The sequence below is a fragment of the Ixodes scapularis genome, unplaced genomic scaffold, assembly GCF_016920785.2.
Source record: "Ixodes scapularis isolate PalLabHiFi unplaced genomic scaffold, ASM1692078v2 PGA_scaffold1__304_contigs__length_218370807, whole genome shotgun sequence".
Taxonomy (NCBI): Eukaryota; Metazoa; Arthropoda; class Arachnida; order Ixodida; family Ixodidae; genus Ixodes; species Ixodes scapularis.
This window is the reverse complement of record NW_024609846.1, coordinates 95,834,547-95,851,047: the sequence shown is the minus strand read 5'-3', so window position 1 is coordinate 95,851,047 and position 16,501 is coordinate 95,834,547. Positions and strand designations below refer to the sequence as shown.

The following is a 16,501-nucleotide window of genomic DNA, read 5'->3' as shown; positions in this document are numbered from 1 at the left end:
GGGAGCAGTTTAAAATGTTAGAAAGTTCTCAATTCCTGCAACGCTGCAACCAACGGAAGGCCTTGTGACTGGTCAGCTGAGTGCCCCCGACGAGTCAGAGTCGAGTAGATTTTGAACGGGAAATGTAGACTAGAGAATTCGATTGGCCAGTCGCAAATTACACCACCGGTCAACTTGAAGCCCGTTGATTTGAATCGATTATGCGCATTCATTTTATGGAGACTCCCCCGTTTACATTTGGCCTCTATTAAATTGAAAAACAAAACATCTTTTATGATGTGAAGATGGAAGGTGACGAATGACTTTCCCCGGAGGCTTGGAAGCTCGATTTTAATGGTGTTGTCAATTTCCAAAACAAACGAAGTGGAATATATATAGAGCTATTTCTCTCTTGCTCGTGTCTACGGTGCTTGCCAAATTATGTGTTTCTGGAGAAGCTATTTTTCATGATGGGTTTTTATTTTACGCTGGATGGTGTGTAAATATAAACATGGCACACGCTTCGTTTTTTTGGAGAAAGCGAAAGGCCAAAAACAGGAGTTTCCGGGAGTCAAATCACATCATTGGTACGTTTGCTGTGCACCAATTTGATCTTCGAGTACTTCCAATTGAAGATCTGCAAAAGATGAACCAAAAACATTGGTGGCCTTATAATGAATATGTTTTTGTCACTCCGTATCTTAAATGTGTAAAGCTGGTTGCTCTAAAATCATTTCCTATTCCACTCTTCTTTTTTTTTTTTTTTTTGTTTATTGCGGCAAATAATTATTTAGAACGAAAAAGACTTTTTATTTGCATACTATTATATTTTTTCCCCCAAGATCGTATCGTACGTTGAGGATAAGGCGTGCATCACATTTCAGCAACGTGTGCTCTTTTTAATAAATTAATGCATTTCGTGATGATATAGAAACAAAAAAAAACTTTAATGGAGCATTTGTTAGATTGAGCGAGAAAACAAATTTTTATTGGATGTTACCTACAGTTTTTTTTTTAAATGTAGGTTTAATGTTCGAGGTTTATGTATTTATTTATTTGTCTTTTTTTCTTTTTTTTTTTTTTTTTGTGTACCCTCGAGACCCAAAGGCATTATTCGGGCTATTCTGTATTCTTAGTCAAGAGAACACTTAACTCCAATTTCTCTGACGCCCTCTGGTTAAAAAACGATTCTCGATTCGGGTACTTATTGTATCATTAATCTTTGTCACCGTTGAAAGACTACCCGAGCCTATCGCCTTTGTCGATTGAAATTGAATGTCCTCTTGTTTGTTTGTATTTTTACATTATTTTTTTCTGTATACAGAATGTATTGATTGGGGCACAGTTTGAATCTATTGTGATTTTTATCTTTGTCTAAAGCTAAATACTTGGCAGATTGTGACTTATTTGTTTAATGGCCCTGTATATTTTTTTTCTTAGCGTTTTTTGTTGCACGATACGGTATTCGGCAGTAAGAAAAACGAAATGTAGAGCATGAAGTCGGCAGCAGAATTCCTCTAAACAAAAAGATTATGAACGCGAAATTGACTGGACGCGATATCAATAAACCACTCTTATTACTTTTAATCATATAAATATTTTTCTTTTTTTACAATCGTATTTAATTGAACTTTTGCGATCGGCACATTGCAATGAAAGAAACAAAGTAGGAATGCGATCGTCCTTGTGATTAGGATTGCATGTTTTGTTTCCTGTCATTGTTAACCCTTGCAATGTTAGGACCAGGTTAGCAACTCGGTCATCTTTTAACAGGTCTTCCGTTGACCCTGGTAAGTTTTTTTCGTATCGTTGTTCGCAGGAAAAGAGATATACGTCTTGTGATATCACCCGTCAACATACACCACCAGAATGCACATTCGGCAAACAGCTTTTTATGTGCAGGCGCCGATTTTTTCTACTCGTTTTACAGCGCTGAAATCCATTGTGTGCATTCTGTGTTTCCTTCAAATTTATCCTCGCAATCCATCTTAGAGGGCCCGATCAGGTAATCCCACAAAAACAAACACAAGGCCACAATAAAATTTGTGTGTTTTTTAGTTCACAGCATTAAGCATGCGTGACACCAAGATAGAGCTTTTTCTCGAATAAAAAGAAGGGTTTCGTGGCTCTCTCCGGTGTTTAAAAGTACTCGGGTGTATGCGTGCAGCATCGCAAGAAGCCATTTTCTCGCCGTCGCCGCTGCCGCCGCCGCCACTGAGAATCCCGGGAGGCGTTTCGCGAGGTGCGCGAAAGAAATCACTTCCTTGCTTTTGTTTTCAGTCGCAGCGAGCGCTAGCCGTGGCGCGGGCGGCTAGAAACGCACGCGCATAGTCACCCGTTTTCCATTCGTCCGGGCGGTGCTCCGTCATTGACAAGCTGACAAGGTGTCAGGACGCAGCGACAACAATTTTCCGCCGCTCTTTTCTCCCGCTTCGCCCTATTTTTGAGTATTGGAACCACACTGGCGACGCCAGGAGCTCGAGGCAAGGTCACCCTTCTAACCGCAGGCCGCCAATACATCGAAGAAAAAAAAAAGGAAGAGGGGGGGGGGGGTCCCGGTCCGTGTTTGTTTTGGTTGAGCAAAATCTAGCGTGACCGACACGTAACCCGAAGCAAGAAAAAGCCGTAACAGATTAAAGAAAAAAAGGGGGCGACCAGACGATCGAACGAAGAAGTTCTCTCAAAATTTAATCGGAAACAGGTTTCTTCTTGGTGAGTTGAGCACGTTGGTAGGGAATTCCTCAGTAACAAAAGAAATACATAAAAGGAACGACATGGACGACACTTCTTTCGTGTCGTCTGTGTCGTCCCTTTTATCTATTCGTTTCGTTACCGCGTAGGTTTCTTCGATCCGAGTCTGAATTTCATGTTTTCCGGAAAGGTTAACGCTACTGTAGGATGTAAAGTAGTCGAAAAGTGTGTGTTTTATAGAAGTACCAGCAACGCTGAAATCGCGTTGAATTGAAAGACAATAATAAGATGTTCGAGACTGGAGACAAAAGTTGGGCGAATTGGTTCATCACAGTGTTGGCGGTTACGCGTTACAACGGCGTTACATCATACGGTAACGTAATAACGTGCTCGTTACTTTCTTCAAAACAGTAAAGGGTAATGTACTTACGCTACTTATTTCAGGGAACGTGTAACGTTACGTTACCCGTTCATTTTTTCCAAAAACTTAAAAATACCTTACGATTCAATTTTGTTTTCGAGTTTTAGGCGCCAAGCATTGTAAATTGTTTAGTTTTTAGAGCGCAGGCTCTTAGGCGCCCGTTTCCGGCTTGAGCGGCGTCACCGTCGCCGTCGGCGTAACCGCGAGTAACCCTTGTAACCCTCGTGAGGGTTTCGAGGGTTACGAGGGTTACTCTCACGAGGGTTACCCTCACGAGGGCTATGAGGGTTAGTTACCCTCAAAAGGGTTACCCTCACGAGGGTTACCCTCACGAGGGTCACGAGAGCTACCCTCACCTCACGAGGGTCACGAGGGTTATAAGAGTTACCCTCACGAGGGTCACGAGAGTTACCCTCACAAGGGTTACCCTCACGGGGGTCGCGATGGTTACCCAGGTCACGTAAACCCCCCCCCCGGGGTCACGTGACCCCCTGAGGTCACGTGACCCCCTCCCCCAGGTCACATGACCCCCGTTGACGTCATCGTCACTGATGACGTCACCTGCATCCGCATCGTCATCGTCACGTAACCCCCAGGTCACGTGACCCCTCCGCCACCGAGGTCACTTGACCCACCCCCAGTAGCTTTCCCTCCTCCTTCTCCTCAAGAGCTGCGCTCTAATTCGGCGTTACAGGGAGTTGTAAACGGCTTTCTTTTTTTTTCGTTTTTTTTGGAGAGTATTTAGGTGAAACAAAAAAATAAAGTAATTATGTTCAGTTTGTGCATAAACGTAATGTTTCTTGAAATACGGAGCTTATGCATACCTGTACAGTCGAAACAGTAAAGTATATGTTAATTCATAATTAAGAAGCATACTTCAAAAGTAACGAGCGTTGCTTTTTATCGGTAACGGTAACAGGTTTCTTTTATTTTGAGGTAACGTAGGTCGCTAACGCGTCACTTTTATTTGCAAGTAACGATTAACGTATTTCGTTGAACAAAAGGTAAGGGCACAAACGAGCTGGTGGGGGTTAAACATTTCGAAAAAAAACCGAGACTGGGACATTAAGGGACGGACAAACACAGTCTCAATTGAGACTTTGTGTTTGTCCGTCCCTTATTGTCGCAGTCTCGGGGTTTTTTCGAAATGTATTTCGTTGCTTTCTTTTTTTTTTTTGGTAACGCCTACAACACTGGTTCACCATCTTACAGGGTAAAATAGCGTAAGAAAAAAAAAACTAGTCGGTGACAGGTCAAGAACGATGTGGAAGCACCTCCCACCTCTTTCCACTTTAGCGAAGTGAACGTTCAAGAGGAGGCAACCTCCTCTCCAGCGTTGGCTCTGCTAAAGTGGAGAGAAGTGGTAGGAGCTTCCATTTCCCTCTTAACCTGTCACCGACGCGCATTTACCTAGCCATTGTCGTGCTGACGAATGTTCTGCAAGGTTCTACAACGTGAACATCCTAAACTCCCTTCAGCGCGAGCTTTCTGCCTTCGCTAACGTAAGTGTGAACGCGCAGGCACGAGCAACCAAAGCACTGCGGAAGTAAGGACAGAACGAGCGGGCTGGTGTGGATAGTTAAACTTGAGGAAGAAAACGAGAAGTTTGTGTTTGTCCGTCCTTTCTCGTTTTCTTCCTCATGGAAGTTTGTGTTTTTCCGTCCTTTCTCGTTTTCTTCCTCAAGTTTAACTGCGAAAGTCAGCGAGCTCGCGCTTCTGTACTCCGTGTCGCTAGTTTCGTGCAATAGAGGCGAAGGCAACGCCAGGCGAGGGGAGAAGTCTGGGAAGGAAGGGAAAAACCCTCTTCTCTAACCTTCCTACTCTCCCGTTTTCCCCTCGTCCTCTAGTGCCCTCCTCTCCCGCGCTCGCCCTTTCTGTCTTCGTCAGGCGTTGGCCCTTTGCCTGCAGCACTGCACGCCATAATCCCGAGCTTACAACTTGCACGTGAAACCCTGGAGGCGCTTGTCATTGAAGAGAAAGGGGACAACTGCGATACTGCACTTTCCTTCACCCTGCAAGAAAAAGAAAAAAAAATGTTTTTATGGTTGGGGAAAAGGGGGGGGGGGGGGGGGGGGTACCTTGGGGCGAATTAAGGCGAAGAAAGAAGAGAAGAAAATAAAAACAGTTTCACACATCGTGGGTTCATCATTGTAGCAGAGAAGGATAAACGAGACACGGTTGTTAGTCCTGCGGCGTATGTTTCTTTTTCTTGGTGCGAATGTTTAGTTGATTTTCTTTGTATTGGTGTAGGTTAATGTTTGTTCAGCGGGCCATTTCCGTAAGAGAAAATAAGGGCATTTTTCGTATTTCCACTACTGTCGCACATCCGCTTACTCTCGTGCACCTCAATATTTTCTCTTCTTTTTTTTTAGTAATTTAGCTTGCAAATTACGCAAAAGAAAAAACTAGATTTGAGCAATAAAAGATATCGTAAGGGTGCAGGCGAACGGGTGAATATTAACCATGTCGGATTAACCTGAGACTAGGGTAGAAAGGAACCTGATACGTCGTCCTGTCTATTTTATGTCCCTTCTACGATTTGATGTCTACTTTCTAACCCAGTCTCGGGTTAATCCAACATGGCTCGATGTGAACCGTCGCTGTTTTAGTTTAAAGTCGCAGTCAAACTGCTGAAACATCATGCAAAAGACACGCTGTTTGCTGCACACACAATGACTTAATTTCCTGCAGCGGGATGCCCTTCGAGCATGTTCAAAGCTTGTGTGCTTTTCATACATTCTTCAAACATAAACAATTTTTTTTTTTTTGTATAGCCAATGTGACAGGAATGTCAAACAGTGAAGAAACAAGCCCCAAGTTTTGCGTTTACACTGTCTTTTGCACGTGTGGCAGCGGCTTGAATGAGGCCATGAAATGAATTTTGGGATGGGATAAATCATTTTAACGTGGAATCCTACTAATCGATTATCGTTTAGTGGGCCAGTAGAAAAACGGTAGAAAGTATAAAAACGCCCGCTTTTCGGTACGGAAATTCGAAAATAGAGCGAACTATTTCGTATCTCCTCTCCGTCGAAAGCTCTCCGCCTTTTCGCTGTAACACCAGATTCGTTGTTCGCCGTCACGTTGCCATCATGCAGGGTGTTTTGCATCAGTCTTGGCTCGTGCGGGCTCTTCATTATCAGAGATGAAGACAGGCACCTCATCCCAACAATTGACCTGGTGTCTGAAGCGTGTGTTCGCTGTAACACATCCATGGTACCCAAAGCGCGTCGACCTACCCCAACTCACTCGTCGAACACGAGCGCCGCGTCGCCCGGACGCACACTTTCGTCAAAGATCGATCCGCAGACGAATATCTGGATTCACGTTTCTTGACCTTAAGAGTGCCGACACATCACCACCTGCTAACGACGAGTTCCGCGGTGTGCTTAAAAAGCACGGCGGAAGCTCGGAGTCATGGTACCGGTGCCCGAGCACGTCACGGCCGCAGGATTTCTCATTTCGCTCTCGATTTGAGGAGGAAAGCTAAGGAGGGAGGAGTTGAAAAAATCATTTTATGGCCCCTTTAAGTATCAGACACCGTGTTGTACGAGAATGCGGACAGCGAGTCGGCTGCTCCTTGTGCAGGAGTTGTGGTGACGTCAGAGCGAAGCAGAGCTCTGATTGGCTCTGATTAAAAGGATAGTGGTAGACCTCGATGCTAGATGCCTCGAAGTCTACCCACTATGTTTTCTGTTTTCGATCAGCCAATAAGAGCTCGGCGTTCTGGCACCATCGCAACCGTTGTGCAAGAAGCAGACGAACTTGCGCTCCGCATAGTATTGTGACTTGCGGATTGTATTTACGGCCATAATGTCGTTTATTATCCGAAACCTCGCATCCCCAGTGAGTGCTTCCAGGTGCGCACCCGAAGCTGAACGCGAGAATTATGTAATAAATCTTCCGCTCAGCAGCCAGTCTTGGAATTAAATTTATACACGCGTGTTAACGGCCCTGCCTCTGAACCAAAATTCTGAGTTCACGGGGTCCTGAACAAGGGCTCCCGAGAACAAGGTAGTAGGGCTTTTAGTAGTGTTGTATCTTATCCGCCATCCAACGGAAGCCAGTCCTGGACACAAACTGAGCACGAGTGCTGCGGGTCAGCGTTCGATTTAATCTCGTGTTCTCGCTGTTTGAACACGAGTCCTGGCCTCACGCTGACGCAGCATTCGTGTTTATGTGCCCCGCGCAGCGGTAGACGGTTTAGGAAATACAGCACAATACGGTCGTATGATCTTGTTTTAAACCGCTTTGGCTGCGAGAGCGTCCGTGGAGATGGGCTATCCACATTAACCATTACATTCCGCTCCCAGCATTTCTTTTTGTGGCAGGTAAAAAAAAGAAACTGATCCGAGCGTAACAGAATATTTTTCTACCCAGTTTAAATATCGGCTATTTCCCTTAATTTTGACAAAGAAGTTTTGTTTTAGATATTTTGTGGAAATATAAATGCCTTCATAACTAACTCACGGGCTTAAACGCAAGTGTTTGTGTCCGTCCATGCGTGCGTGCGTGCGTGCGTGCCTGCGTGCGTGCGTGCGTTTATGTGTGTGTGTTTGTGTGCACGTGTGTCCGTGTCAGTGTGTTTACGTGTTCACAAAACACACACATACAACAAACAATGCAATCAAGTGGAAAGCTGTGTAAAAAAATCAAACGAAAGGCGACCCCGTCCTCTATAAGAAAGGAGATCCGTCTGAATATGACAGAAGTTCGTTTACACACAGTACCATCTCCTGTTGACCACTGGTCGCTATGTTTTAGTAGCATGCATAGCGTGCTTGAACACCTACAAACAAAGACCTTGCATGGGTGTTTATCACTTTACGATAACAAGAGGCAATTCCCACGAAACAGCCTGTGTCGTTTGTATTGTCGTTTATGTCCCTCTTTCGTTGTCCTAATTTCGACATCAACATGCTTAACGATCTTTGCGTTTATTACATGCGCAGATTGTCAAGATGATGATTGTGGTGGTGGTGATCTTTGCCGTCTGCTGGCTCCCGTACCACGTGTACTTCCTGGCGACTCACCACCACCCGGAGATCACCCAGTCCGAGTACGTGCAGCACATCTACCTGGCCATCTACTGGCTGGCCATGTCCAACTCCATGTACAACCCCATCATCTACTGCTGGATGAACAGCAGGTGGGTGCCGCAGGAAGGTTTTTTTTTCATTTTTTATTAAAATTTACGTAGCAAAGCCTGACTTTGCTGTTGCGACGTCCAGCACCGCAGCTTCCACCACGCTTTTTTAATGTATGTGTCGCACGACCGACGTTGCAATGGTGAAGTTGGCAAGTAAAGCCTGACTCAAGCCAGGTTTCTCGCGAATTTGCAACTGCGGCGTCGGGGACGGCAGCTTCCCCCAGGATTTTTTGCTGTTGTTGTTGTATTTGTACTGCACGAGGGAAGTTGCAACTGCGGAATCGCAAGTAAAATCGCAAAACGTGAATCATGCCCGGTTTTCATATATGAGTTTTTGGCGAATTCGCAGCTGTGAAGTCAAATACCGCCCCTTTCCCCGGGCTTTTTTTCTTCGAACGAGCGACATCACAATTGCGAAATTGCGAGTAAAATCGCGCCATGTGAATGAAGTATGAGGTTTTAAAGCCCACTTCACATATGTGATTTTGCTTGCGATTTCGCAACTGCGACGTTGTGGACCGTAGCCTCCATTATTTTTTTTTGTCGCGCGAGCGACTCCGTAACTGCGAAATCGCAAGTAAAGTCGCAGTATGTGAATCAGGCTGCAGCCCGGTTCACATGGTGCGATTTCAACTGTGCGATTTCGCAGTTGCGACATTGAGCATTTCAGCTTCCAGCACGTTATTTCTGCCGCACTTGCAGCGTCGCAAATTACGAAATCGTTCAAGCTCTAAAGCCTGATTCACATGATGTGACTTGCGAATTCGGACGTCACTCATGCGGCAGAAAAAAACGTGGTAGGAGCCGCGGTGCTCACCGCCGCACCTGCGAAATCACGAGTAAAATTGCACCACGTGAATCGGGCTTTAACCTGATTCAAGCCTGATTCACATGGTGCGATATTTCTTGCGATTTCGCAGTTGCGACGTCACTCGTTCGGCAAAACGTGGTGGAAGTTCCAGTGCTCATCGTCGCACTTGCGACACTGTTGCGACGTTGAGCGCCGTAGCTCTCCGACGCACTTACGACGTTCAAAGCCAGATTCACATGCGATTTCGCAGTTGCGACGTTGTTCGTGCTGTAGAAAAAGCATCGAGAAAGCTGCTGTGCTCAAAGTCGCAGCTGCGAATTTAAAAGCAAAATCTCACCATGGGAATCGGACTTAATGCAGCAGCTCACCACCGCACTTGCGACGCAACCGCGACGTTGAGCTCCGCAGCTTCCACCGCGCTTTTTATGCCGCAAAAGCCGCGTCGTCGTAGCTGCGAAATCGCCAATAAAATCGTACCGTGTCAAAACTGATTCCCACCTGATTCACATAGTGAGATTTTCCTTGCGATTTCGCAGTTGCGACGTCGCTCATACGGCAAAAAATAGCGCGTGCGACGCTGTTCGCCACCGCACAAGCGAAGTCGTCGCACCATGACAATAGGGCTTCACATGGTGCAATCTTGCTTGCGAATTTCCAACTGTGACGTCGGGCACTACAGCTTCCCCCGGTCTTTATTGCCGCACGAGCTTTTTCTGCCGCAGGAGCGACGTCGCAACTGCGAAATAGCGAGTAAAATCGCACCATGTGGATCGGGTATCACCCTCGAGTGCCCGCTTTTGTTTAACGACAAATTTTTTTTATAAATGTTTGAAGCACCGGCAAGACACAGGCGCGTGAGCCCACCTCGGCGGAATACATTTGATTGTACGAGAACTCTCGCAGAGAAAAAAGTATCCCAATTTACGCGCTTGCACCTGTTCTTTCGTCAGCACTGCAGTTCCGCGCAAACACGTGTTAAAGCCGTGGTCTCATGCCTCAAGCCTTCGCTGCCTTGTCAGCATAGGTCTGAATATAGTAGGATTGTTGTTTCCAGTCCGTGAGCCAGCACGCTGAATCAGCGCCCTTCGCAACTCCAACTTCGCGCTCGTATACCGCTCACCGTCAAAGCTGTTGCTCCTGACAGACTATAAGCTCTAATTTCTGCACTAATCGCATATTTTAAATTCCAAACTTATACGCACTACTGGCAGAGCATAAGGTGCCGCAGAACCGTATGCGAAAAACGAATTAAGACGGCAAGTTCAAACTTATATGCAGGATTCCGTGTTGTCTGAGCTTATTTTTCGTCGAATTAGGAGGGTGATTTTCGGGGTTCATTCTTCTGGCCGAAAGTTTGGAGTTTATCGGGGTTTATTTTTGTTGGATTTTCAATTCTTTAAAATTCAAAGTTTGATTACGCAGCGTTTTCTATTAAAAATGAATAAATAAATAAATGATATACGGGTGTAAACGCCTGCTAGATAATAAAATAAAATGCGCTTGTATCAATTAATATTTCTTTAGCTGGATTTGGCGTTGGTGCCATTGTCATTATCAGTACTAATTTGTCCCGCGACGTAAGTTGCACACAACGGGTGCTTCGATAAACGCTCATACCCTAAAATCAACAAACTCCTGGAGGCAGGCGCTGGGAGGCTCGTATTCATTCCCTCCTATATTTTATCAACCTACCACGCGGCCGCGCGAGGTGGAGTGGTAAGGGACGTAATAGAGAAGTTTCAAATGTCCCTCTTCCCCATTTTGTGCAATTTCAATGGTCTGTAGCTTTCACTGTTACAAAAACACGACCTCGCATTCCTCCAAAGCACAAATAGCGTGGCCCAAAGTGGAAACCAAAAGAGTGGCATTTGTCGTGACCCGAAAGTACAATGACTTGTTGTCCTGAATGAAACTTGACGGGATAAGCGGTCAGACCCTTTGTGACAATGGTCTGACACTTGAAAGATAACTGTGGGGGAATTTCCCCAGGACCATTGACCCTGTATGCTGATTAAACTTAATTGTAAAATACCGTCCATTTTTTCTTGAAAGGGGGGGGGGGGGACCTTTCCCCTTCCCCCCCCCCCCCTCCCTCCCGAGAAAAAAATTAAAGTTCGGTGTTTATCGCATAAATCCGAATTTAGCAAAATTTTACTGGCGGGTGTTTTTCGGAGTTTTTCGAATTTATCCGAAAGCACTGATTTTCACTTTCAATGAAACCTCCGTGGCAGTAATTGTTTCACAAACATGCATTAACATCTTCAAGGGTAAGCACCTGGTCGGGCTTGCTAAAAATAGTGCCTCAGCCAAGAATGTGAAAAAAAAAGCCTGTGACGCCTGAAGCGCGCAAGCGCTTGAGGCTCGATTTCATTTGGAATTGCGCTTGTACGCTACTTTCGCAAGTGCTTTCTTTTACGCAATCCTAGTCAACATTACTAGGTTAGATCAGTTACGAAACTGCCCATGGACGCTGCTTCCACAAGCAAAATATCCCCCCCCCCCCCCCCCCCCCCCCCCCCCATCTCCGCCTCTCTGCCCCTATGGCTCGCCCCCAGCCGTTCGACGTCCCACGGTTTTGAGGCCGGCTGCTATGGTAACTGCAGTTTATATTACGGAATACATATGTTTTGAAACACCACGTCTAGATGGCGTTTCACCGTACTCTAATGAAAAACATAGTTTTGAAGAGAAGATCTAGATGGCGCTGCAAAGGACGGTAGCCGGACTGAAGTGCATGAGGGGGAGAGGGGGAGAGGGGGGTGGGGGGTACCTTTTCCAAGGGAGTTCCAAAACTGAGAACTGAGATAATCTAGTCAAGTTGGTCTTGTCTACGACCGTTTCCACCAAGCGGGCCATGGTTTCTAAGAGAAGTCTATTGTGAGCAAAGTCATTGTGCTGAGTGGACGTTTCGACATTAGGAAGTTAGCTCCAATGGACGTCTGGTGTTCCTACTGTAGGTGAGAAATTTTGCCAGTGCAGTACATCTGGATGAGCATAGTATTGCCATGCGCGGTCGTGTAGTATTACCGTCTGCATCAGGTGGTAATAATACACGACCGCGCATGCCATTAAGATGCTCATCCAGATTAAAACGGGCAGAGGTGGGGATCGGAACCAGGATCTCTGGATTCTGCAGCGCTAGCTTTCGCACTACACGTGCTCCGAGCTTCGGTGCACTAACACACTCGGCCGCCAGGCCCATTTAAACTGGCTTGCTAGAAACAGTGTCTCAGGTAAACATTTGTGAAAGAAAGCCAGCTAGGCATGGGTTGCGCGAGGGCTGGGAGACACGACTTTATCGCGTGCCACTCTAATGGTGCGCCACCCTCGCAAAAATGCTTCCTCTCGTCCAGTCTTAGGTAAGATTCTGTTTCTAGCGAGGGCGGTTTTGACTTTTGAGAGACGTCTAAACATGGCTTGCACTGACCTCACATGAGCGACCATTGTATTGGACTTGCTGCTGAGCGTATAACCTTCTGGAGCGTACAGTGTGTTCAGCTGTTAAATATAACGTGGGAGCGGTGGCCGAAACTGATATCAGAGCTGTCTATACTTCGTGTCATCCTACGATGGACTAAAGGCCAAAGTCACGGGCCGCCAGGTCCAATCACGATCCACGCTAAACTACGACACGCTTAGCATTGATTGGGTTTAGACGAATAATGCTCCGGATCCAAGAACGCTGCGTCATTTTTATAGCTTTGACACTGCAAAGAGCCAGTACGTCGTGGCTTTGTTTGCAAAGTAAAATTGTTTAGCCACTCATTGGTCGATCCGAACCACTGTCAGCCCATTCCCATCAGTGATCCGAGACGCGAGCAACGATACGTGCATCGAAGCGAAATACCACGCAATATCTAAATGGCTCGTGATTGGATCTGGCGGTTTGTAGTTTCTGCCTTTAGTCCATCGTAGGGTGAGACAAAGTACAGCAATTAAATTAATGATGCGGCAGCGAATAAGGCCACTCGTTTTTTTTTTTGCGACTGTCGCCGTTTCTTTCATTATCACCGACGCTTTAAATTTTTACTTGTCCTTTGGTTGTTTTTCCCATTCTGTTTGGTCACACCTACGCATTTACCATGCGGGGCAACCACATCTCGGTGATCTTGCAGTTTCTCTGATAAAAGCCACCTTCTTTTAAGAACAACAAAAATATCAAACAGCGACAGCTTTTTTTTTTATTATTATTAGTGCCGAGATACGCATTGGTGATTGTTTCGGAGCTGGGAGTGTAACTCCAGAAAGCAACAGCGGCATAAGCTGCCAAAGTGAACCGGTAGATGACGCATGCAGTCTGTTTGGCCGCCGCTCCCGCGTTATATTTAACAGTTGAGTACACTGCACATTAGGCCCCACCAAATTTGTTTTTTCGTCAAAAACAAGTAAAACCCAAACGTTATCACTAGTGGATCTACGTCACGCCGCCCACCTTCCGTCAGCAGCGCGTCAGCGCGTCTAGCAGCTTGTCACAAAGAGGTCGACGCTTAGGGTTTCGTTATACTCCGACGTTGAGCGCAGCAAGCGCAGCGTAGAACGCGCGCGTCTCATTGCCCGGCGAGCAGGAACTTGATACCTGCGACCAATCGGTATCTTTGTAAGCTACGCTACGCCGCGTTTGCTTCGCTCGACGTCGGAGTATGACATACCCTCGCGGTGACGCCAAGACGGAAGCTTGTGCCGTTTGGGACCAAGGATGACGTGATCCGCATGCCCATCCTTCTAGGTGGTATGGATTGGGAGTGACTTTAGACTGAGACACATTCTTCGCGTCGGGCGCGTGTCCCCTGAACCGGCACGCATTCGGCGACGCAGGTTCCGCGAGGGCTTCAAGCGCGTCTTCTGCTGCCTGGCGTTCAGCGACAAGGAGACGGCGCAGCTGCGGCAGCACATGGCGGCCACCCGGTACTCGTGCTCGGAGCCCTACGCGGATACGCGTGTCACGTTCAACGGGTCGGCCACCACGGTGCCCATGCACACGCTCACGGAGACCATGAGCGCGGCCAGCGTGAACGCCGGCGCCGCCAAGTTCCGAGCGGCCGCCGCCTGCGGCTCGGACGTGTGACGAACACTGCCGCCGGCGCGCTCGGCCCGGCTCACGCTTGTCGACCGCTCACGGCAACCCCGCGACAAACTCAAGGGCGCCGCCAACTGCCTGTGATGAACACCATCACGCCACGCGTCAATGCACTGGAAGACCCTGTGCGCGTCCCCTCTTTCTTCTGTTTTTATTTTTTGAGAGAGGGGGGGGGGGGGGGGGGGAGGATTGAAAGGGATGAATGTAGAGGGGTGGCACATGAAAGAAAAAGGACTGCTGTTGTTACGCTGTCCTGGTTGCTTGGAATGTTTGCCGAATTATAGTGAGAAATATTGATTGAACCAGGAGGAGGATTATGTGCGCGTGCTTGTGTATATGTGTGTTACCAGCATTTAGGATGCCCACCTGCTCCGGTGAGTCGTAGCGTACGTCACTTCTTACGAAACGACCAGGTCGCGGGGGAAATGGAGAAAGCAACGTATTATTCCCCAACTACAAAACGCCCAGCGTGTCAAATTTCTCAGAAAAAACAGCACAAAGCAACAACAATAAAAAAAAATACATTTGGAGAATTGACAGAAACTCCGGAAAAAGTTGGGCTCAAAATGTAATCAACACTGGCACACTGAGGATATGATGAGCCTCAGACAGAGCCTCTCGTGCTGTGAAAAGTCAGTAGTGTTTTGAAGACATCGACACTTAGAGTTTCACACTGTAGAGCAGATCTGGCAGGGACGTCGTCGAACGGCATGTACGAGTAGCGAGCGAGCATCGTTCAACTCGATCGAACCCTTCATATCTCTCGAAAATTAATTGTTTTCCCTCAAACGATATATGCGCCATTTTTTATCGCCAATAGTAATAAAAGCCCTCTCCCCTTGTCAGGCGATAACATGAAACAACGACATTATTCTATGGTATCGCGCAAAGGCATTTGGATATCTAACTGGTACAGAAGGCCCCGTCCATTAGCACAAGTCTGGACTCAGTGAGACAGTGTAGATTGCAGCTTCTTCAAGTTTCGTGGGCTAAGTCATCACAATAAGGTTGCTCTCTGATTCGCGCTCTGTCTTCCCTACTGGAAAGTAGACACGCGAACGTATGTTTAGAGTGTGTTAAAGATTCAAGCCACCTGATATGAGTGAGGGGGGAAGGGGGGGGGGGGGGGGGGGCATGTTGTCCCAGTTGGTTTACAGCCGCCGGAAACGAATCCCAGGCACTCGCCATAAATCCGTAGGCGGGTTGCGGTCGTTCGGTAAACGAACTTCGATGCCTCATTAGCAAGACGCGCCCTATATGTACTCATCTATTCATAGGTCGAGCTGGCACGCTGTTGGCGTATGTTGGTCTCGACGGATTGAAAGTGGGCCTTACGCTTGTGGCGTTAACGTCCGAGAAAAAAGTAACGGAAAGTTTATGAGAGCAACGACCAAAGTGCGATGTATTCTCTACGTCAGAAGGTATTCCCCAAGTCGCGTTATTCTCCCACAAATAGATTGATTATTTTTTAGAGTTTGTTTGTGGGTGAGATGGTAAAAGTGACAATGTTTCGTTGAAACCAACTTCTTTTCTTTCGAGAAAACCCTCTCGTTTGAAAAGGGGGGGGGGGGGGGGGGGCTTAGGTTTCTGCAACAAATAAAATTAGTGCCTAAATTTAAATGTTTTGTTTAAAAAATATTTAAGAAAAGGGTTTTGTTTCTAACTTTTTGTTCGAACAGAAATTACGTCTACAAAAATTGAATGCTTGTCCTGGAAAGCAAAGTATAAAAAAATTAAACAAAGCTATGTTCACCGTGGTTTAATGTCGGCGACTACGTATGCTGCCGAAAGACAAAGGTGAAATGTTCGCTTTTGTCTTTCCTGAACTTTGATACTGGGCAGTCGCATCATATGTCCTCCCATCTTTTTGCGCCGTTTCCTTGTGAGGCGGACATTAAACTGTCCCTTTAGCACTCGTTAAACATATCACTTAATCAAGTTTCATACGGTATAATCGCTACTGCGCCCATGTCAGTTAGTACGTCGCAAATGTTCAGTATGGTTAAGATTAATCGTTTCTTCTTTCGATTGGTTCTGGCTTTTGAGGCATCCAGCAGAGCGTATAAAATCAACGACTTAAAATTAAGTCTCTCTCGTCAATTTAGGATTGAATGTGCGTTGAACGCTAAAACGTTGAGACCATAGAGCTTTGCTGTAATATTATTATCCTAGTTTGTTATCTGACACTTTCTAGGGAGTGTCCACTTCTTTATGTTAGCTTAATTTGTGGGCATTGGAACTCGTTTTTATTCATCATCTGGCGAAGTTTTATGAAAGCACGTATCCGCTTAATGTCCGAGTCGTTCATCAACTCTATAGTAAAGTCACACTGTAACACTCCTGTCTTAAAAAGCTCTGTTGTGCCGCATTTTG

The 16,501-nt window shown here is 46.4% G+C and overlaps 1 protein-coding gene across 1 annotated transcript in view; it reads left to right on the top strand.

Annotated features, from left to right (window-relative positions):
• LOC8035254 (tachykinin-like peptides receptor 99D) overlaps positions 1 to 15,211 on the top strand; it is a 29,976-nt gene extending 14,765 nt beyond the window's left edge. Inside the window, exons 3-4 of the mRNA XM_042290546.1 lie at positions 8,044 to 8,240; positions 13,867 to 15,211. Of these exons, the coding sequence (XP_042146480.1) occupies positions 8,044 to 8,240; positions 13,867 to 14,116 (447 nt within the window). The 3' untranslated portion in view covers positions 14,117 to 15,211. The remainder of the gene's footprint in view (positions 1 to 8,043; positions 8,241 to 13,866) is intronic.
• Positions 15,212 to 16,501: the final 1,290 nt, after the last annotated feature.